The sequence below is a fragment of the Magnolia sinica genome, chromosome 7 (genome assembly GCF_029962835.1).
Source record: "Magnolia sinica isolate HGM2019 chromosome 7, MsV1, whole genome shotgun sequence".
Classification (NCBI taxonomy): domain Eukaryota; kingdom Viridiplantae; phylum Streptophyta; class Magnoliopsida; order Magnoliales; family Magnoliaceae; genus Magnolia; species Magnolia sinica.
The window spans coordinates 43528362-43552488 of record NC_080579.1 but is presented as its reverse complement, the minus strand read 5'-3'; the positions used below and the strand labels follow the sequence as shown (position 1 = coordinate 43552488).

Below are 24127 nucleotides of genomic sequence, written 5' to 3'. Positions count from 1 at the left end.
CCTTTGTGCTTCATCCAAATTCAAATCTAGCTGTGCTGCGGGTATAAAGTAATCTCTTGCTAGCACTGCAGTTCTTCCACAGCTCTCAAACGCAACCTGTGGTGGATCCAAGGGGGGCAAAGTCAAAGCACTTGATCCTTTGCTCCATACTTTGAGATGCTCCTCCCCATCGATCAAGCAGCGACACTGCTCATGTTAGGCTTAGCTTAAGCCACTAACATTCTGTTCAAACAGGTTCACTGTCAACCACAGACACTTGGATGCAATTCTTTTGAAATGCCTATCGAGCACCGTATCAATTGGAGCCTCAATCATTACAAAATATACTTCTCCAGCTATCCAAGGTCACCAAGCAAAATAGTCCATGGATGCTAAATCATCCAAACTTCTGATGAGCAAATCATAAAAGGCCAAAAGAGAACAATAGAAACAGACTTATAAGTGCTTACGATACAAGATCCAACTTCTTGTTATACATAAATAAGACAGCCAGGGAAAATTTTGAATCAATGATGTGAAAGTGTGGGTTGATTAAACCAGCAGATGAGTTCCGCAGCCCACCAACTTGCACCTACTCGCCTGTTCCAGCAATCTTCTTCTTCAACTCTTCTATATCTGTGGCTAGCTCTTTTCTGCTCGACTGCACGTAAGGACTTTCTCTGTCAGCAACATGTGGCTGACATGTACAATGTTCGACTAGAGCATGCCTACACATGTTCTAGTTTCCATCTTGTACAAGTGGGGCCCACAGTTCAGTGATCCAAACTAGTGAAATGGTCGGATCCACTTATTTTATGGCTCATGCACCAAAATCTGCCATATGAAACAATCCTAACCTTTCATTTTGTGGCCAGCGAATAGAAGGTTAAAAAGTACTACATTGGTCCACTTCTTTTTCTAGATTGCGTCGATCCATATTCAGCCACAACAGAGGCAAAAGATTTTATTCCTATAATATTCCAATCATGAAGATTTTAGAGCATGAGGAATGCAAAATGGACCTATAATATCAATAGTATGGGCCCACCTTGTACAAACCGAAGACGAAGTCTACAAATAAAATAAAATTTCAGGACAATTGAGCAAACACTAGTATGTATGAGATCCAAACCAGCAATGTCAAATATTGCTAGTTTTACCTTGAACAGAAGGTAACGGTAGACAAACCATCCGGTGTATCCAAGCCCAACTAATTCCATAATCTTTGGAAGCTGGTAAGAACGAAAACAACAAAAAAAAAAACACAGAGAAACCTGTTTAAACAAGTTTACCAGAAGAGTCCAGTACAAAAACTAAATAAGCCTGTTTCACAGAAAACAATGCATTCCCCAATCTACACAGTAAATATGGTCACACGGATGGTGATCTGGAGCCTGGACTATTTATCTGGTGTCCAATATGGATGGGACATGGCACAAAAGTTGCTCCAGCAAGGTGATTGCCACCATCCAAACCATTTCCTGCAAATGAATTTTACAATAACATAGGCAACAGTTTTATATTCATGAGCAGAAGTCCATTGACTGGATGGTTAGGACTAAATTTGGGCCATGCAGCATCAATTACAGGTCCATCCGTATGTTCACTGGAGTTTGAATGATGAATCATTTTATATGGGGTATTCTCTACCCTACGGAAAAGATCCTCTTGCAGCCTAGCTTGGGATCCTCAGGCCTATATCGTAAGCATCAGTTACCAATCTAGTCAAATTCAAAGCAAAGGACAGAACAAGTCAGATCACAAACCAGAGGAACCGAGTTGATAGCACCAACAACAATGGATGAGAGCCAAACCGCTACTATCGCCCCTCCTCCATAGACAATTACCGTAGACTTGTTTTCAAGTGCATCCCACTGACAAAATAGTTAACAAATACCAAAGGTCTTATATTAAGGTGGTTTACAACTGTTACCGAATCGGAGGGTGGAAAATGGGATTATTACCTTCTCCTTCAAATCTGAGAAGACCTCTTCAACTTGAACAGAGCTTGATGTCTCTTCGGAGGAAGAGGCCCTTATAAGAAGTGGAGAAAACCTGCGGGACTCTGTTAAGAAGAAAAATGCAGAGCATGGTCAGTATTCTACTGTAAACTAGAGTGAATTCTAGTTTATCAATCTGCAGGAGGAGGTATCCTAGATAGAGAACTAGTTTAAGCTTTTCTATTTTGGTTTTTAATTATTTTGGGATGGCAGGCAAAGTTTAGTTTTCACAAGCTACAGCCGCTACAATCTCTATTTAACCACAGAAGATACTGGTCCAAGATATAGCAACTGATTACTAATAAACAAGGAAAAATCACTCTGGTTTCTCCCAATGTTCGAAATATCGGTATCGCATTACATATCGCACCCTTGGGATACGGATACGTATCGGTTATCGCATGGGCTATATCGGTTGTATCGCGTAATGTATCGCTGTTGTTGGAAACATAGGGAAACATTGGAAATTGGTCGATTTTTTAAACAAAATTTCAGTGATTGTTAAAAAAGACATCAATACACACTTACAAATCAAAACATTACAAAAAACAAGTGCACATAATAGGTCTTCTTTGTATGGGGTCCTAATCTATGCGTTGTCTAACTAAATTGATGCAAGTATATTCAAAGTCTATTCATATAATTTATAAATGTAAGAAGACTTGTGGAAACACAAGCAATACATTCAAAAGCAATAGAAGAATCACTAGATTAGGTTACATACATGTTTGATTTTGATTTTTTTCAATTTTCTGCAACTCGATCCTTCTCCTCCAAATCTCCAAATGGAACCTCCCAATCCATGATTTTTCATACAAAACATGAAAAATCATGGATTTGTAACAATTTGACACTGATTTAACATGATTTACAGGAAAAAAAAAATGATCGAAAAAAAAATTTAAAAAAATACTTGCCAGATCAAACATGTGGGATATATCCTACTACTTGTGCGTTTCGTATTGCATGGGTGGGATACAAGATATATCATGGGATATATCGGCCGATATTTAAAACACTGGTTTCTCCTAACATTTAAAATGATTAGCAGGAAGATTCAACAACAACATCAACAACAATAATTAATATTCATATCATCATCATCATCAAAACTAGAAATTGGATGTCAAGTATAATAGCAGTGGGTAGAGATCGGATGCTAGGCAGATATTGTAAAAGCTTATTGAGTGTCTTTCTTTCAGTTAGGTTCTGTAATCTGAAAGGCAATTCCAAATGGGTCTTTTCATCAGTGTACAGGCCTTGCGACTCGTCTGGAACATTAATGGTGATTTCAACATTGTTCGATATCCAAATGGGATGAAGAACGTAGTCAGAATTTTTGCCAAAATGCAAGAGTTCTCCAATTGTATAGTCAGCCATAAGTGGATTGAGTTCTCGCTGGGTTTCTACAGCTTGGTCTAATGGTAAAGTCAACCCTATCATGACTCACCTCAATAGATTCCTAGCCTCCAGATTGGGAAGATCTCTTCCCTTCAGTTCTCAATGTGATGCCCCAAGGCCAGTTTCGAGGATCTCCATTTTAGTTTGCACTGATGTGGCTTGAACAAAACGACTTTGTAGAAGAAGTCAAGGGTGAGTTGAGCACAAGTTGATGGTTAAGCACAAAAAACTGAAGGTTTTCATTGGAGAGTGGAAGAAGGCCCCCTTGGGGAACTTGGAAGCAATCAAGGGTTCCATCCTTCAGGACATCGTAGATCTAGACCATAAAGAAGTGGATAGTTTGACATTGTAGGAAAGAGTCTGAGGGATCCCTAAGGACTGAATATAAGAATAAAGCTTGCAAGGATGAAATCAAATGGCGTCAATGTTCCAAAGTGGTTTACTTGAAGGAGGGAGATAAGAATGCAAAATTCTTTCATGGTTTAGTGAACATGAGGAGAAGGCATAATGGAATCCAAGGCCTCTCCATTAATGGGAGTTGGAGTACTGATAAGAAGAAATCAGTGAAGCAATAGTAGAGATTTTAATCTCTTATCAGACAACAATCGGGAACGGCCTAGTTTGGATAACTTGCACTTCAACCAAATAATCTTGTGTGGTGTGTGTTCTTCACTCACCTGGACTCATTGCCCCCCAGGACAGTCTTGGAATATTTCATTCTCCTATTCACCATATTTTGATCTGATGACTCATTTCATTTTCAACTAGAGTTTCAAATATCATCTAATATGACTTGATTTCAGCTGGGTTGCATTGGTTTTAGGTTGGAACCAGTCCAGGTCACACTCCTGCTACAATAAAACATCTAGACTGAGTTCCAACTCAGCCCAAATCGCCCCTGACTTGCTTCAACTTGGCCAATATCACAACGAGCCACCCTGAATCATCGTGAGCCCTGACGAGTCAGCTTTGGTCAAGGCAACTCGTTTCTTTGGTTAAAGGGGTGTTGTTTTTCATGGTGACTGCCCAATATATATCAACTAATGGACCAGTTACAGCATCACTTCAGTACATAAATTGTTTTATCTACTAAAGAAAGGCCCACTCTCCAGAGGATTCAATCCAAGTTACATGTGTGCCACGTGTGCAATTTCAGGGTGTTTGCATATCATTCATCTCACTCAGCTGGAGTATGAAAGATTTTCTCATTACAAGATGAGTTAGTGATAATCTCACAGAGGGGATTTGCTAGGCCTATACATGTGGTGTGTATAAGAGCCCATCTCCACAACATCCCATGGCCCAGGTGGCATGCTGTGTGAGTTCCAAGCAGTCGATCAGATTGGTCCCACAGCAGAAATCCCTATGCCAAAAAATAAGGTTACTCCTCTCATCAAATAGGCCCGACGGTTTCTTAAATTTTTTGGCCATTTAAATGGTTTCTTAAACTGTAGCTCAAATGACTTGTATACAGGATTGATATTTAGTCAATGGCATCTACAGGTTGGGACCCATCGGATGAACAACTTAGATCTTGCATAAGTTTACAATTTTGACACATAGAGGAGCATTTAGATGAGCTCTCTTGTACACGTGTGGCCTTAGCAATCTTTCATAAGATGATGATACACAAGCGAGTGGCAAAGATCTTTTACTTTTATAAGACGAGTTAAAAAATAAAAATAAAAATAAAAATAAGGGAAAGGGAAGAAGCAAAAAAAAAAGAAAAAAAGATCAGGTATTTCTTTTCCTTCTTTGTGCTAAGATCACAAACATGTGCGAGATTTGAGCTTTCCATCAAGTCGTTCACATTGTTAAGATAATTGGGTAGGAAAAGCTGGTCATTTCGTTGTCCATTCTTTTTATTCCAATGCTCTAAGTCTACATACACATCTTGCAGAGAAGTAGGAGGAACATTTTTCTTATTTTTCTGTTTCTTATATTTTTACTATCTTTTTCGCATTTTAAAATAATTTTAGTATTTTTGTGTAGTTTCCAGGTGACACTTCCTATCTCAATGAGTCATAATGGGTTCACACACCGAAACTGATATTTAAATCCTTGTTGACTAAGCAAAGTTGACTCGGTTTCAGAGGATATTTGGAACCATTGAAAAAATAGATGTACAAATCCCTGATATGAAACTGGAGTACAATTTCAGCAAAGAAGATACCCTTATTATTCGCGGGAGCACAGAAAATGAAATCCACATTATGCAGGCATCTGTTTCCTTTATTTTTCAACCCAATTACAAGTGAGATGAGAATAGGATGTTGGCACATTAGGAAGCGGTCACACCCAAACATACCCTCGGTAATGGCTACTAGAACATTCCACACTGCTCTGTGTAGTTTCTTGTATTTAATTGAATGAGGATCTTTTCTTTTCTTTTGGTTCAGAAATAATGAGATTATCTATTTCACAATGAACAGGAAAGTACAAATAGAAGAAAACACAACATATGAGGACCCTTTTCTTTTCTTTTGTAGTACATTTTTCCCTATAATTAATATAATGGAGAGGCGCCAGTTCATCGAAAAGGAAAGATGCATTCCACATACTGGCTACTTTCATGGTGTGATGGTTTGATCTGACTTATCTTAGGAATCTTTTTCAGTTCAATGCGGAGACCTCTTCTTAATCGTCTAAATCGAAAGGCTGAATCTATCCTCCCATCGAAAGTGGGAAGCAACAGACGGATGGCCTGGATTACAGAACCATGAGCCCTTTAGGCCAGAACTCAGGCCGGCCCGCGCATGTCTCGTCGGAGATAAAGAAGATTCAATGACAGAAGAAGATGGATGATTACAAGGAAGGAAGTGGGTACCTGGAAGCCGTTGAGAGAAAGATGTACGGTCGTGATGGAGGAGGGAAGGGCGAGGTGGGAGGAGTAAGGTTCGAGAAGAAGAAGGGAGACGCGCTCCCAATACAGCTGCTGCCATTGAAGCAGCACCTCCTGCATATGCCATTCGACCAGCTCGACCAACCTCTCGTTGACTCTCCCACTCTCCCTTTCCTTCTCTCTCTCTCTCTCTCTCTCTCTCTCTCTCGCGGGGTGCCGTGGTAGCAAGCAATCCCAACCCCCCAAGAAATCACAAGCAATGGGTGAGGGGCATATTCGTCCAATTCCCGCATTATCACCCCTATCTAGAGTCAGCAGCGGCATCTGTCGACACGTGGCGTGGAGAAGCGTCTGATTGGTCCTCCCCCTATCGAAATCCCCCGAGCGAGCCAGAGCCTCCCAGCCTTTAGCTTTACAAATTAGAATTCCACCCTCTCTCCCACTCCCTCTCCCTCGTGGGACCATGGTCCAGTGTTGGAAGCCTTCGATATATAACCGGTCAAACTTGACTGTAGACAGCCCCCCACCCGATTGCCAGATTAAAACTATTGTTCACCTTTAAATTGACAGTATTCATGTAACCTGACACTCGCCACAAAGCAGAATAGGTTGGACAAAATATGGCTTAGGGTGAATCTTGGAAGCAATTTACGGACCGGATCAACCGATCAAAGGCCTTGCTAATCCATTCATCAGGGTCATTCGAATATTCAGATAAGACATCGACTTGATCAAATCATATTAGCTACCCGAAAAGGCTTCCAAAACTTGGACTGGCCATTTAGGAAAGACCCTCAGGGGACCTGGAGATAATCAGTAGAATAGATTGATGGACTCATAACTCGTTTAACCAGATCTCCACTACTTACCTAAAGCATTCAGGAGTTACGAATTAATCAAGACACATTTTCTATACTCCAACAATATCAAAATTTTGTAAAAGTTAAACCAAAAGGATTCCCAGCATCTCTTAGATACAACTACCCGACCTGATTGGCTAACACTAGAATGGGTGGGTGACAGAGCCAAGTTGCACACCACAAACCTCGTAAGCCATATGACTGTGAACACTGGGAAAAACAAGAGCATACATCGAGGGCGTTCATGTGTCCTTATTAGATCGATTGTGGTTGCACATGCCGAGCATAGGCATGTATGACAAAATAATAGATATAGTGCTAGACACATGAATTTTTGATGCGATAGAATCTGGGAATCCGTTAAATAGTAGAGTATATGTTCAATAAATGTTCAGCATATAATGTGTGATGATCTAGACTACCACTAGCCTAGATAAGACAGGATTTGAAATTCTGACAAGTCACGAAGCTATAAGCTAGTGGAATGTTTAAAATGCAATACATGAGAGTGTAACGCCCTGAATATCGAGGGTCGAGCGAGGCTCTACTCTCGAGATCTAGCACATCACTTATGCAATATGGTTAATGATGTTCAAATTTCGTCTATATGAATGAGTTAAACATGAGTGAGATTATACTAAAACAGTATATCATACTCCGGATATAATTAAATTAAGTAAGCGGAAGACTGAAGCATATATATTTAAGAGCGTAAGTGTTTCACAACTTTCAGAGTATGAGTATGTAACCGGGCTAAATATGTACATGTATTATTTCAGAATATACAAAATGTGGAACTGTAAGATGTCTAACTAAGCCAAATGTCCCGGTGTTCCCCGCATATCAGCATGAGGCCTACATAGACATGCCTGAGAGCTGACAGTAGAAGAACACCTCCTCCTTGTCCATGAAGTCCTGCTTCGTCGCATAGACTTTAACATCACCTGCATCTAAATTAGAGTCTGGTTCGTGTTTTAAAACACCGTGCCAGAGTGGGAGTGAGTGATCAATTCAGTGGTACTATAAGGCAAAGGTTAACATGTTATAAAGTCAATCAAGTAGTAATGATAAAGCAATATAACAATCACTTCCTAGCTACTTTTGTTAATGCAGGAATAGAGTGCAAGTAATGATGCATGCCCTCGCATCAAAAGCTCCCTCAACAAGACACTCCGACACCCAATCTCGCATATGACATCACTGCCTACTATGCGACTTCCATGCCTTTAAAGCATGTCCTAACTAATACAATGCATGGTCATGTTAGCCCAGTAGTTAATTAAATTTATTCATACAACAGATTTGGGAAGCTAAGGTACCTCCTTTTATATCATTGACCCGAACCAAAGGATCCATCTAGGTTCGTCACTCCTAGTCAAGCACATACGATAGGTAAGTTGTAGGGTCATCACTCTCAATGAAAAGCAGTCGATAGGTAAATTCATAAGTTTATACTCACGGTCACTACGGGGTGGTTAATCACCTCAGCGTAGGCCGATAGCTCAAACACGGTGTCCCATACCACCTGCCCGGCTCACGAGTCTGAGTTGTTCACTGGTCACTACGGGGAGGCTCGTCACCCCAGCGTAGGTTGACAGCTCAAACACGGTGTCCCATACCACCATGCCCGGCTCATGAGTCTTAGCGGATCGTGGTACCATGGTTAAAGTGGACCTTTATATCGGAGAGGGGTACCTTAGATTCAAGCAATAGTGTCCATACATGGTAAACACACAATAGGCCGATTTGTTTGTTAGGCAAGTTTGATTGGTATGGGCACACGCTGACTTAATCGACATGGAGCGCATAAGCACCCCTCATGGCCCAACCACTGTCAACAATCGTCGTGCAACGCAGATTCATCAAATATACACAATGTGGCGAGACTAATTCGGCCACCCGAACAGGAACTGTTACTGATTGCCTGGGCTAGGTTGTAGCCCCAATCTTGCTCAAATGCAGCAATTAAATACATGTGATGATCAATTCAGCATTTAACAAACAATCCAAGTGAAATCCTCATTTGAGCATTTCATCAAACACCTTGATCATGTTACTAAATACTAGCATTTTATTAATCATTTGCATAGAGGCGAATGTGATTTCTTGGAAAAAACTATACATATGTATAAGGTAAGAAAGAATCCTATCTTAACACTCGTAATACATACAAATCATCAATAATTTCTTATTCAGACAATTCATCAAATACTTAGACTACACTTCACCAAATACATAGACTAAGTTAGTTACAATGTATATTTTAGTAAATCCTTACACATAGAAATTAGCATGCATATAAAAACAATGAATCCTAGATTAGTAGACATGGCAAGCATAAATAATATTTACATATTCATTCAAACATTTTAACAAAAACATGGGATACATCTTTTGTTCAACATAGTTCATACACATATGTTATATCGAAAACTGTGTATCTAAGATGATATGGCAGCAATCAAGTCAGACATAAATCATTAGCTGACATTGAAAGTATTGATAACCATAACCTAAACGTTTATAGTCCGCACCTTTCGTCGGAATACTTGATTCGGACTCGGTTCAAATTCTACGTTCCCGAAAATGGAACGTCGGGTACCTAAATAGTGAAATCGGTTAGCTAGGTTGACAAACAACCATTCTGGATCTTAACTACAGTATTAGGGTTAGAATTTCTTACTAAATCGTAGCCGAAACAGATCGTGTAGCGTGATGGGAAGGTGATTCAATGCGTGGAGTAGTGGGAGAGAATCACAACATCAATCTCACAAAAGCCTCCTACTCTCTTTCCTCTTTTCTCTTCTTTTCCCTCTCTCTCATAGGGTTTTAGGGAAATTCGTATATGAGAGAGGTAGGTGGTATAAGGGTTATATATAAGCCCAGAAGTGATGCAAATGGCCCCAGGGCCATTATATACATGAGTTATACCCTTCGAGCAGCTTTTTTTGACAAACAGGGCTCACAGGGAGGCCTACTACTCACTTACGTCATATGGTAAATTCTCTGACAATGGATCTATGTCAGGATGTGATTTTAGTGCAATCGGATAAGCTGATCGACCATGGAGGACCCGTGTTAGATCAACGGTCACACTTACTCGATCGAGGCCACAGTTATATGGATATATGCAGGAAAATTTTCTTTTTTCATGAGTGAAGTTTGGTCAGAAACTGACGGTCTGAAATCCTCAATTTTGCGTATAAGCGAATGGCCCAATTCACTTAAGTTTCAATACATTTTCTAAGGATATTTGCGTTTCTCACACACTTCGTTCAGGGCTCAAGTTGTGCATTTCTGTACACCGTCTGGGATCGATTCCCGCAAAGGTTGTCAAGCCCAATAGGACGGACATAACCCTATAGTTTTGCGGTCAGCGGACTCTCGACGTGTGGTCTAGGTTCGATACGGGGTTTCAATGTACTCCCGAGAGCAATAGGCTCTTGGGATTTTTCCTAGGTCTTTATGTCATGTTGAGTCAGTGGTATTAATGGTTTTAGGCCTTCCTATTGGTTGAAACAGTGGCTCAAGCTAAATCCACCAATTATTTAGTTTAGTACTGTAATGCCCTGAAAATCGGGGGTTGAGCAAGAGCTCAACTCCCGAGTTCCAACACATCACTTATGCAACATAGATGATGATGATTAAATGTTGTCCATATTAGTGCATTAAACATGAGTGAGATTATACCAAATCAGCATATCATACTCCAGAGACAGTTAAATTACGCAAGCAGAAGACTGTGATAAGGATATAAAACATATAAGTTGTTGTAAGTCTCCAGAGTGTGAACATGTTACTAGGTTAAATAATTACATATATGATTCCAAAATATACAAAATGATGAACTATAATGTCATCTAATCCATATCCCTATAGCCCCGGTGATGCAACTCCAGGTCTACATAGACCCACCAAAGAGTTACAGGTAGGAGAACTCCTACTCGTCGTCATAGAAGTCAGGCTCCGCTTCGTAGGCCTCAACATCACCTGAAACTACAACAAAGACTGGTTGGTGTTTTAAAATATCGTCCCAAAGTGGGAGCGAGTGATCAATTCAGTGGACTTATAAGGCAAAGGTTAACATGTTATCAATTCAGTCAAGCAGTAATGACAAAGTAATACAACAAGCATTCTTAAGTGCTCTAGTTAATGGATGATATGTATTAATGATGTATGCCCTCGCCTGCACTCTCTCTGCGACATCATCTTATGGTCACGCATGCAATGCGGTGCATGTGCATGATTAACCAAGTTCTTAATTAAACCTATTCATACAGCAGGTTTGGGAAGCTAAGGTACCTCCCTTTATATCATTGACCCAAACAATGATCCATCTAGGGTCGTCAATCCTAGTTAGTCGCATACAATGGCAGAGGCTCGTCATCTCACGCAAGCCTAGTTTATACTCGAAGTCACTACGGAAAGACTCGTCACCTTAGCGTAGTCCTAGTCTATACTCGAGGTCACTACGAGAGGCTTGTCACCTAATCGTAGGCCGACAGCTCGAATACAGTGTCCCATACCACCGTATTCAACTCACGAGTTTGGTTTGCTCACTGCACATTATGGGGAAGCTCGTCACCCCAGCGTAGGCCAATAGCTCGACCATAGTGTCCCATACCACCATGCTCGGCTCATGAGTCTTGGCGGATCATGGTAATAAGGTTAAACGGGCTTTAAACTGGTAAGTGGTACCTTAGATATAAACAGTAGCGTCCATACATAGTGAACATACATTAGGTCAATCGGGTTACTTGACAAGCTCGACTGGTATGAGTGTACGTTGAATTAATTGACATGGAGCACATACGCACTCCTTGTGGCCTAACCATTATCGATAATCACCGTACGACTCGGATTCATCGAACGGACTACATTGTAGCCCCAATCACACTCCAAAGCAATAACATTCACATGTGATAGTTAAAGACAACATGTGCAACTAATCCAAATATAAATCTCATTTGAGCATTTTAACAAACACATAGTGTACATATTATCATACATAGGCATTTCAACCATAAAGCATGTAGTAGCGATATAGGTTACATGAAGGAAACTATAATTATAGATAAGGTAATTAAGAACCCTATCTCAACGCCCTCGTTAAATACATTTCAACAAGCATTTTCTCATTCAGGCATTTTATCAAACACTTAGACGACACATATCAACATACATGTAATAAATTCATTATAACGTATATTATAGAAAATCCTTTCACAAGAGAGTTGCCACGCGTACAACAATCATGGCAAGCACAAATCATAATTTCGTATTCATACAAACATTTTAACAAACACATGGAATACATTAATTTCAAAATAGTTCATATATATATGTAATATGCGAAAAATATCACATCTAAACATATGTGATAGCAATTAAGTCAGTCATAAATCATTAACTGACATTGAAAGCCTTGAAAACTATAACCTAAATGTTTATAGTCTGCACCTTTCATCAGTAAACTCGTATCGAACTGAGTTCGAACACTATGCCTTCGTTTACGGCACAACGGCTACCTGAATCACGGAATAGGTTAGCTATTTCGTCGATTCTTCTACTTGGATACTTGAAACAGATTAGGGTTAGGGTTTTTTACCCAAAAATGGAGTCAAAATCCCAACAATTCTCTCACTTTCTCTCACTTCACCTCACTCTTTCCTTCTCTTTTCTCTCTTCTCTCTCCTAGGGTTTAGGAATTTCGTATAGAATGAGAGAGGGGTGGGTTAAGGCCCTTATATAGGCCCAGAACTGATGTCAATGGCCCCAGGGCCATGGTATACTTAGGTTATAGCCAAAGGGTGACTGTTTCGGTCCAACGGAGCTCATATGGAGGCCCATTTTTTGCATACGGTCCGAAGAAAGTTCTCTGGCAATGGATCTATGCCGGGCTAAAGTTTCGGTTCAATTAGATTTGTAAATCGATCGCGGAGGACCTGTTTCAGTTCAACGGTCATCGTTACTCGATCGGGGCCACAAGTACACTAACCTGTGTTGGAAAATTTTCCTGATCCGAGGGTGTAATTGGGTTAGATTCTTATGGTCAGAAACCTTAAATTTGGCCTGCAAGCGAACGACCCAATTCACTTAAGTTTAAGTCTAATTTCTGAAGATATTTGCGTTTCTCACACACTTCGCTCCAGGCTCAAGTTGTGCGTTTCTGTCTACTATTTAGACTTGGATTTCTGAGATGGTTGCCAAGCCCAGTAAGGCGGTCATAACTATATAGCTTCACGGTAATCGGACTTTCGACGCACGGTACAGGTCCGATATGGAGTTTCGAGATGCTCCTGAGAGCAACTAGGTTTTGAGATTGATCTTAGATTTTTAAGTAATGTAGAGTTAGCGATTCTATTGGTTTTGGGTCTTACAGTTCGTATTGAAAGTGATTCGAGCTAATTCACCGATTAACTTAGTTTAGTACTTAGTTAATTTTTGTTTAATTTCTAAATGATTCAGTCCTTAGTGATTTCTACCTGAGGTGGTACTCGGGTTTTTATATGGATTTTTTCGAGACGTTACAATCTACCCCCCTTAAAGAAAAATTTCATCCTCGAAATTAGTACCTTTTCATACTCCTCGAGAATCTGAGGGTAGTTCTTGCGGACCTCGGCTTCCGTTTCCCAAGTAGCTTGTTCCTTAGTTGGTGTGTCCATAGCACCTTCACAAGAGGGATAACCTTACTACGGAGTACCTGTTCCTTCCGGTCTAGAATACGTGTCCGTCGCAGTACATAAGTAGCATCTTCACTCAACTGTACTTGCTCCCATCTGATAATGTGGGAAGGATTGGGAATGTGTTTCTTCAGCATCGATACATAAAACACGTTGTGCACGTCTGCGAGTGGTCTGGGCAAAGCGAGGTGGTACGCTACCACACCCACTCGATCTAGTATCTAGAATGGGCCTATGAATCTCGGCGTGAGCTTCCCTTTCTTTTCAAACCGAAGGACTCCCTTCATTAGAGAAACCTTCAGGAATACGTGGTCCCCAACCTTAAACTCTAGCGGTCGCCGCCTCATATCGGTGTAACTCTTCTGTCTGCTCTGTGCTGCCAGAAGTTGACGCCTGATAATGTCGATCTTCTCTGAGGTTGCCTGCACTAACTTTGGGCCAATCAAACTCTTCTCACCAACCTCTGCCCAGCAATGAGGTGCTCTACACGAACGCCCATATAGTACTTCATAGGGGGCCATGTCAATACTCACCTGAAAGCTGTTGTTATAAGCGAACTCCGCATAAGGAAGACAGTCATCCCAACTATCCTTGAAATCAAGCACACAAGCTCACAACATATCTTTCAACACCTGATTCACCCGTTCCGTCTGCCCATCCGTCTGTGGGTGGAACGCGGTACTGAACTTCAGTTTCACACCCATTGCTCCTGGATACGAGTTCAGAAGATAGATGTGAATCGCGTGTCTCGATCCGACATGATCTCTATAGGAACTCCATGTAGACGCACTATCTCCTTAATGTACAGCCTGGCCAAATTGTCTGCTGAGTTTGAGACTTTAATAGGGAGGAAATGAGCCGATTTCGTCAACCAGTCCACGATCACCCAAATGGAGTCATGTCCCTTCCTCGTCTTTGGTAATCTTGAGATGAAGTTCATAGAAATGAAATTCCATTTTCATTCTGCTATGGGCATGAGCTGAAGCAAACTAGGAGGTCGGTGATGTTCGGCCTTGACCTGCTGGCACACGAGACAACAGGACACATAATCTCCTATGTGGGCCTTCATGTTGTCCCACCAGTATGATATATCTTTATACTATCAGGATGCATCGCCATATTCGAATTGTGAGCAGCTTCGAGAACTTCCCTTCTCGAGTCATGAAGATTTGGGATGCATAGGTGGCCACGATAATATAAACCCCCATCCATACCAACTCTCCATTTCGAGTCTTCACTATCGATCACCTGCTCTCTCATCTTTGCCAATAGTTCATCGTTTTTCTAAGCCGCCATAATCTTGTCATCAATGAGTGGCTGCACACGAACGTGTGCAACGCTCTCAAATGGCTCCTCTACCGTAAGCTTCTGCTCAAAGTCTCACAAAAAATCGACCATGTTCCATTCATCGTTCATTAGTGGAGCCGCAAATGCTATAGTCTTCTTGTGGCTCAATGCATCTGCCGCAAGGTTAGCCTTGCCAGGATGGTAGGAGACCTCGAACTTGAAGCCCTTCAAGGTTTTTATTCATCGTCGCTGCCTCATATTCAGGTCCCTCTGCGTGAATAAGTACCTAAGATTCTTATGGTCACAAAAGAGCTCAAACTCCTCTCCATAGAGGTAATGTCTCTAGAGCTTCAATGCAAAGATAATGGCCGCTAACTCCAAGTCGTGTGTAGGGTAGTTTTTCTCGTGTTTCCTCAACGTCCGCGATGCATACTCAATAACCCTGTCCTTCTGCATCAGAACACAACCCAAACCAACACGAGATGCGTTGGTGTATATCGTATACTTGACCCCTTGCTTTGGCAATACTAGCACAGGGGCGAACGTCAGCTTGTCCTTTAATTCCTGAAAAGCTACTTCTGCCTTCTCATTCCAAGCAAACTTAAGGTCCTTCCGAGTTAGCTAAGACAACGGTCTGGCTATCTTGGAAAAGTCCCTAATGAATCAACGGTAGTAACCTGCCAGGCCGAGGAAACTCCTCACTTTAGTAACCGAACCAGGTTGCTCCCAGTCCTGAACTACAGTCACCTTAGCAAGGTCCACAACTATTCCTTCCTTGGACACCACATGTCCTAGGAACTTGACTTCTTCTTTCCAGAAGTCGCACTTCTTATACTAAGCAAAGACTCTTGGAGTATCAAAGACTGCTTCCTTGGATACCACATGTCCTAGGACACCACATGTTCTTCCTAAGAGTATCAAAGACTGCTCGCAGGTGCTCCTCGTGATCCTCCTGACTCTTGGAGTATATCAGGATGTCATCTATAAATACGATGACGAATCGGTACAGGTACGGCCGAAACACCCGGTTCATCAGATCTATGAACACGACTGGTGCATTCGTAAGTCCAAATGGCATTACAAGGAACTCGTAGTGCCCAAAGCTGGTTCTGAACACTGTCTTCTGCACGTCCTCATCCCTGACGCGCAACTGGTGATACCCTAATTGCAAGTCGATCTTAGTGAAATACTGTGCCCCCTTTAATTGGTCGAACAGATCGTCTATCCTGGGCAAAGGATACTTGTTCTTCACTGTCACTTGGTTCAACCTGCGATAATCAATACACAATCACAGTGAACCATCCTTCTTCTTCACGAACAGCACAGGCGCTCCCCAAGGAGATACACTTGGTCGTATGAAACTTGAATCTATCAGATCATCGATCTGTCTCCTTAGTTCCTCCATTTCACAGGGAGGCATGCGATACGTGGGCAAGGAAATGGGCATTGCACGAGGCACAAGGTCGATACTAAAGTTGATCTCGCGCTGGGGAGGTAATCCAGGTATCGTCTTAAACACTTCCTGGAAAGTCCTGGACCATGGGAGTGTTTTCAAGTGTCGAACCATTACGATCCTTCAATAGGGCAAAATAACAAAGAACCCGGAAGGGGCAACTGACCTGAATGGGGAATGTGAAAGTCATGTTTTTGGGTCCGTGTGCCTTCACCAGTTGGGTCTCGCAGTCAATCTCGACCCTCATTTCAATAAGCCAATCCATGCCGAGGATGACATCGTAATGGTATATCTGGTGATAATCAGGTCAATGCATATCGTTCTGCTCCCTAAATCTATCAAGCAACTCTCATATAACTTAGTGGCATCTGTTAAAGTTCATGCTGTCGCGATAACTCTCACCCCAATTATAGGGGTCGTATTCAGCCGTAAGCACTTGATCGTAGAACATGATATCATAGAAATAGTGGACCCAGTGTCCACTAACAGAAATACGGGTGTACCTTGGATGTGGGCAGTGACTTCGAAGGCTAAATGTACTATACCTGCTGACTCAGACGCTTCAACTGCAAGCACATGTACTCGCGCCTATTGAGAACGGTTCGGCTGCGGTGCCATAAGCCATTGAGGCGGCTTAAATTGAGATGCAGGTGGTACAGAATGTAGAGGTGGAGCTAAGATAGCTGGTAACATCTGCCGGTTGATCCTCTGAAGAGACATAAAGTCGTTGTCCCTCATCCTGGTGAAACAGTAGGTGTCAACATGGCTCTACCTCTTGCAGTAGGTGCACCATATATCATGTTACCTCGGCTATGTCTGTGGAGCCGTAAGCCAAGGAGGAGAATTTGCACGTGGCCTCTTGCCAAGGAACATCCTGCTCAAAAAATTTGGTCGAGGCCTAGGAACCATAGGTACACGTGTGCGGGATAGCCTATCTCTGTCCTGCTCAGCTCGTAGAGACATGTTCACTACCTCAGCATAGTTGAGTATGCTAGCGCAACACATCTTTAAGCGTATCTCGGGTTGCAGACCCTCTGAAAATTGCCTCATCTTCATCGGCTCATTTGCTAAGATCAAAGGAGCATATCTGGCCAGCTATATTCTGCCACAGTCATTCCTCCCTATCGGAGGTGAAAGAACTCTCCCTCCTCATTATGATAAGTGAGAGGAAAATACTTCAAGTGGAAGTGTGTCTCAAAAGCCTCCCACGTCCACAAGTAATCAAGAGCAACTGTCCTAAGGATGTTGTCCCACCAGAGACTGGCCTCCTTCTCAAACATGTAGGTGACCAGCTCTACCTACTCTGCCTCAGTGCAGTATAGTGACTTCAGTATCTTAGAGATGCGGTTAAGCCAATACTCGGCCTCCTCGAGTTTGTAAGTACCCGTAAATGTAGGAGGTCGGAAGTGTTGAAATTGCTCAAACAAGCCACTAGCACCCATGTTTCCAGCAGGGTGCACAGGTGGTGTAGGTGGAACCGTGCTCATGTTCTGGGCGAGGCCCCTGCGATGGTGGTCCATATCTACTACTACTGCTGCATAAGGAGGATCATCTGCTCCAGCCTATCAGGGGGAGAAGCCGCCTGAGGCATGTGATGCATCAAAGTAGACACAGTTCTGCTCTAGAACCGGTGGTGCAAAAAGAGTTAGCCCATTAGTGGGGCTAGTGGCCGGCTAAGAATCTGGCATAGTCTCACGATCCAGGCCCAAACTAGAGTCCGTATGGCTATCGCTAAGGGGAGGTGCCCCATCATCGAGTCGCCAAGTGTAAGACGTGTCGTAGTCTATTTGACCTTAGGTGACATTCCCTATATACAACATCGGGTACAACATGTGTAAGATTTTGCATAACAATACTCAATTTCTCAAGCATTTTACACATTTCATAACAAAAGGAGCTACATATATTTCATTTAACAAAATTTGTCACAATACATGAGATATAGCTTTACATGAATCATTACAGGAAACACATGTGAGCTAACCTAATCAAAGCCTTAAACACCAAACACACCATCAAACCTACCCTACTACTAAGCCTATCAAGGCTATAACACAGGAAACAGGAAAGTAAGGAAAACCCAAGGACGACTACAGCATAGGACTAGCCATCAGAATTTGGTGATGGAGGAGGACCACCCTTGTCCTGCAGATAACATAGGATAGCCTTCAAGGTATGAGACACCTTCTTAAATTTCTATTTCATAGAGGCCTGACCCTCTTCAAGCTTGGCGTCTCACTGACATCCTATTGCAGTGCGACCTGGCCTTCCTCTATCTGAGCCATGCGGGCTTTTATGGCAGCCCGATCAGATGGGGCTCATGTGTAGCAGGAGGAGAGCCCTTGTCAGAGTCTTAGGCCTCCTCTTCTTCCTCTTCCTGCTCTTCCTCTTCCTGGCTTTCTTCCTCTATCTCATCTCCACCTTCTTCATCACTCTCTTTCTCTTCACTTTTCGTCTTATCCTCACTCTCATCAAGTCAGGTTTGACATTGTCGTGGCCTAATATTCATGTTGTTAAGATTAGTGTCGTTGATGAAATGGATCGGCGCAAGCCTTTCTGAGCCAAGTTTGTAGCCGAATTCACGAGCAAGCTTGCATATAAGTCAGCCGAATGGGAGTGAAATGGTTGTCCTAGGAGAGCGCGTGGTCTGAACTATCTGTAGTAGTACATACGTAGGCAAGCACAGTTTTCTCCCTACCCAGCTCGGTATAGGAAGTCTACCATCAGACACGTGCATTCACTGCAATTGCTCCACCTGAGATACACATTATGTGTGAAGATGTGGTGGAGCAAGTGGAAGTCAGGAGTCATCTTGGACGCTAGGAGGCAATTGCCTGGATTCCAATGAACCAGTCGGCCATAAAGAAATTACGTGCGACGATCCTTTTCACGCGCACTCCTGAGGTTCTTCTCGCTAGCATGAACCTCTCCACGTGGCATCCCCATGATTCAGGCTATCAAGTCCACATTAACAATGGCTTCTCGCCTTCCCACAGGGATAGAGAACTGTAAAGGCTCTAACAACAGCTCTCGTATATGGGTATAGAAGGCTCGGATAGTGCCCTTATTCACACGAGACTTGCCCTTAAATATGAGATCCCACCCAGCGTCCAACAGAAGATCCATTGCCGGATAAAGCCCAAATAGTTTCTTGTCCACATGTGCTTCAAAGAGAACCCTATGACCTTGAAACCTTCCTGAGCCATATCTGCCAGTGGAGCCCTTTCGAGAGGTAGCTGGGGATAGAGATCTCGCTTCGTCTTGATCTCTCGATCAACGCTTGAAACTTGCTTCGGCGCCTTTCTGCCTCCTTGAATGGGTAGGGCAGCTAGGCCGGGCTTCATCTATGAAAGCCCTCTTCTTCCCCATGAAAGAAAGAAGTGTGGAAAGGGAGAAAATCATCGCCATAAGCTTGAAAAGAGCCATTTGAGTGAAATAAGATGGAGGAATAGGATGGATTGTTGGAACTTGAGACTTTTGAGACACAGAGTAGGGTTTGTGTGCTTAAATGGAAGGAAATGGGGAGATAGGAGGTGGGTTTGAAAGGAAAGGTGGGATGTGTATATGGAATGGAGAAAATGAAGAAGATATGAGAATGGATGAAGGATTTGAGAGAGGAAAATGAAATTTCTAGAAGTTTGGAAAGCTTGGAGGGGTAGGAATGAAGGAAAGGGAGCAAATGGAGGGCTTATAGGGGTCTCCACACATTTTTGTGGGCCCCACATGTGTCCACACTCGTTGGCTCGACCGGCCCGGTGCGGCCCGACAGGCCCGCTGTCTGCGGACGGTGAGACCTCTCCATTGGGGCGATGTCATTGCCGTTCGCTGGACAGGGGGGTGATGGTTCACCCCAGGGGCGATGGAATCCCCCTCCCGGGGTGCCAGAAATGTGCGGGGTTCACTTTGGATCCCCCTAATTTGCACCATTTAGGCCCTCGAGTCCGTTTGAGGCGTTTCGGGTCCGATCTCGCGCACATTCAGGTTTTTCAGGTTATTTGAGCGTGGGATATGTTAAATTATCGTCTAAACCAGTCGATTAATGGTCTAGAAAGGAACTGGCATCACCTCATATGATCACAGATGCATACGGGTTCTGTTTCAACGGTCAGTTTCACTTCAACAGTCATATAATCACTGACGGGCGAAACTTGGGCTCTTATGATCATTTCTATATTTTATCGCTCCCTCCTAAGTCAAAGTACATCAGTGTGCATCGTGTTACCATAACCCAGGTCTAGTTTAATCCAAATCATGCTCTGATACCAACTTGTAACGCCCTGAAAATCAGGGGTCGAGCAGGAGCTCAACTCCTAAGTTCCAACACATCACTTATGCAATATAGATGATGATGATTAAATGTTGTCTGTATTAGTGCATTAAACATGAGTGGGATTATACCAAATCAGCATATCATACTCCAGATATAGTTAAATTACGTAAGCGGAAGACTGTGATAAGTATATAAAACATACAAGTTGTTGTAAATCTCTAGAGTGTGAACATGTTACCATGTTAAATAATTACATGCATGATTCCAAAATATACAAAATGATGAAGTATAATGTCATCTAATCCATATCCCTGTAGCCTCAGTGATGCAACTCCAGGTCTACATAAGCTCGCCAGAGTGTTAAGGTAGGAGAACTCCTCCTCATCGTCATAGAAGTCAGGCTCCACCTCGTAGGCCTCGACATCACCTGAAACTACAATAAACTCTGGTTGGTGTTTTAAAACACTGTCTCAGAGTGAGAGTGAGTGATCAAATCAGTGGAGATATAAGGCAAAGGTTAACATGTTATCAATTCAGTCAAGTAGTAATGATAAAGCAATACAACAAGCATTTCTAAGTACTCTAGTTAATACAAGGATGGTATGTATTAATGATGTATGCCCTCACCTGCACCCCCTCTGCGACATCATCTCACGGTCACGCATGTAACACTCTCGCTATGCTCAACTCCAATGCCAAAGGCACATGCAATGTGGTGCATGTGCATGATTAGCCAAGTTCTTAATTAGACCAATTTATATAGCAGGTTTGGGAAGCTAAGGTAACTCCCTTTATATCATTGACCCAAACAATGATCCATCTAGGGTCGTCAATCCTAGTTAGTCTCATACGATGACAGTTCCAAGTCACTACGGAGAGGTTCGTCACCTCAGCGCAGGCCTAGTTTATACCCGAAGTCACTATGGAAAGGCTTGTCACCTTAGCGTGGTCCTAGTGTATACTCGAGGTCACTATGAGAGGCTCGTCACCTGATCGTAGGCCGATAGCTCGAATACAGTGTCCCATGCCACCGTATTCGACTCATGAGTTTGGTTTACTCACTAGACACTACGGGGAGGCTTGTCACCCCAGCGTAGGTCGACAACTCAACTACGGTGTCCCATACCACCATGCCCAACTCATGAGTCTTGGCAGATCGTAGTACCAAGGTTAAATGGGCTTTACACTGGTAAGTGGTACCTTAGATTCAAACAGTAGCATTCATACATGGTGAACATACATTAGGTTAATCAGGTTACTTGACAAGCTCGACTGGTACGAGTGTACATTGAATTAATCGACATGGAGCGTATACGCACTCCTCGTGGCCTAACCACTAACGATAATCACCGTACGACTCAGATTCATCGAACGTATCTGTTGTGGCTAAAACAGTTCGGCCACCAATCGTAAACCGTTACCTATTGCCTGGACTATATCGTAGTCCCAATTATACTCCAAAGCAATAATATTCACATGTGATAGTTAAAGACAACATGTGACAACCAATCCAAATATAAATCTCATTTGAACATTTTAACAAACACATAGTGTACATGTTATCATACATAGGCATTTCAACCATAAATCACGTAGTAGCAATATAGGTTACATGAAGGAAACTGTAACTATAGATAAGGTAATTGAGAACCCTATCTCAATGCCCTCGTTAAATACATTTCAATAAGCATTTTCTCATTCAAGCATTTTATTAAACACTTAGACTACACATATGAACATACATGTAATAAATTGGTTATAATGTATATTATAGCAAATCCTTTCACAAGGGAGTTGCCACGCGTACAACAATCATGTATTCCCAAACAACAATCATGGCAAGCAGAAATCATAATTCCTTATTCATATAAGCATTTCAACAAACACATGGAATGCATTAATTTCAACATAGTTCATATATATATATCTATGTAATAAGCGAAAAACATCGCATCTAAGCATATGTGATAGCAATCAAGTCAGTCACAAATCATTAACTGACATTAAAAGCCTTGAAAACCATAACCTAAACATTTATAGTCCGCACATTTCGTCGGTAAACTCGTATTGAACTCAGTTCGAACACTATGCCTTCGTCTACGGCACAACGGCTACCTGAATCACGAAATAGGTTAGCTATTTCGTGGATCCTTCTACTTGGATACCTGAAACAGATTAGGGTTAGGGTTTCTTATCCAAAAATGGAGTCGAAATCCCCAGTATAGCGATACAGGTAGGATGATTTGGCATGTGGAGAGGTGGGAATGAATCCCAGCAACTCTCTCTCACTTTCTCTCACTTTCTCTCACTTCACCTCACTCTTTCCTTTTCTTTTCTCTTTTCTCTCTCCTAGGGTTTAGGAATTTCGTATAGAATGAGAGAGGGGTGGGTTAAGGCCCTTATATAGGCTCAGAACTAATGTCAATGGCCCCAGGGCCATGGTATACTTAGGTTATAGTTAAAGGGTGGCTGTTTTGGTCCAATGGAGCTCATCTGGAGGCCCATTTTCTGCATACGGTCTTGAGAAAGTTCCTTGGCAATGAATCTATGCTAGGCTAAAGTTTCAATCCAATCGGATTTGTAGATCGACCATAGAAGACCAGTTTCAGTTCAACGGTCATTGTTACTCGATCGGGGCCACAAGCACACTAACCTGTGTTTGGAAATTTTCCTGATCTGAGAGTGTAATTGGGTCGAATTCTGACGGTCAGAAGCCTTAAATTTGGCTTGCAAGTGAATGACCCAATTCACTTAAGTTTGAGTCTATTTTCTAAAGATATTCGCATTTCTCACACACTTTGCTCCGGGCTCAAGTTGTGCGTTTCTGGGTACTATTTGGACTTGATTTTTGAGATAGTTGTCAAGCCCAGTAGGACGGTCATAACCGTATAGCTTTGCGGTAATCGGACTTTCGACGCGCAGTACAGGTCTGATACGGAGTTTCGAGATGCTCCCGAGAGCAACTGGGTTTTGAGATTGATCCTAGATTTTCAGGTAATGTAAAGTTAGTGATTCTACTAGTTTCGGGTCTTACAGTTCGTATTAAAAGTGATTCGAGCTAATTCACCGATTAACTTAGTTTAGTACTTAGTTAATTCTCGTCTAATTTCTAAAGGATTCGGTCCTTAATGATTTCTACCTGAGGTGGTACTCGGGTCTTTGTACGGATTTTTTCAAGACGTTACAAGTACTTAATTAATTTTCATTTAAATTAGATAGAATACGGTCCTTAGGTATTTCTGCGTGAGGTGATAGTCGGGTCTTTGTACAGATATTTTCGAAACGTTACAATCTGCCCCCCTTAACAAAAAATTTCGTCCGCAAAATTATTATCTTTTCGTACACCTCGAGG

The 24127-nt window shown here is 42.2% G+C and overlaps 1 protein-coding gene across 3 annotated transcripts; it reads right to left on the bottom strand.

The window, feature by feature from the left end:
• Positions 1-314: 314 nt before the first annotated feature.
• On the bottom strand, positions 315-6446 carry LOC131251310 (protein CURVATURE THYLAKOID 1A, chloroplastic). 3 transcript variants are annotated; one of them, XM_058251958.1, is made up of 5 exons: positions 6208-6446; positions 1944-2044; positions 1746-1853; positions 1140-1211; positions 315-640 (listed from the first exon to the last, which is right to left on the bottom strand). In XM_058251958.1, the coding sequence occupies exons 1-5, from the start codon at positions 6347-6349 to the stop codon at positions 572-574; spliced, it is 492 nt and encodes a 163-aa protein (XP_058107941.1). In that variant the 5' UTR covers positions 6350-6446; the 3' UTR covers positions 315-571. The 3 variants fall into 3 exon arrangements, with proteins under 3 accessions (XP_058107941.1, XP_058107942.1, XP_058107943.1); XM_058251959.1 differs by lacking the exon at positions 315-640 and adding an exon at positions 778-813; XM_058251960.1 differs by lacking the exon at positions 315-640 and adding an exon at positions 899-949.
• Between the last annotated feature and the right edge of the window lie 17681 nt (positions 6447-24127).

Excerpts from the sequence above, each read along its gene's own strand:
- LOC131251310 (XM_058251958.1), bottom strand. The coding sequence starts at position 6,349 with ATGGCATATGCAGGAGGTGCTGCTTCAATGGCAGCAGCTGTATTGGGA. Across the intron at positions 1,854-1,943 it reads TCTCAGATTTGAAGGAGAAG|TGGGATGCACTTGAAAACAA; the intron begins GTAATAATCCCA and ends CTATTTTGTCAG. Across the intron at positions 641-1,139 it reads ACCGTTACCTTCTGTTCAAG|TCGAGCAGAAAAGAGCTAGC; the intron begins GTAAAACTAGCA and ends CCTTACGTGCAG.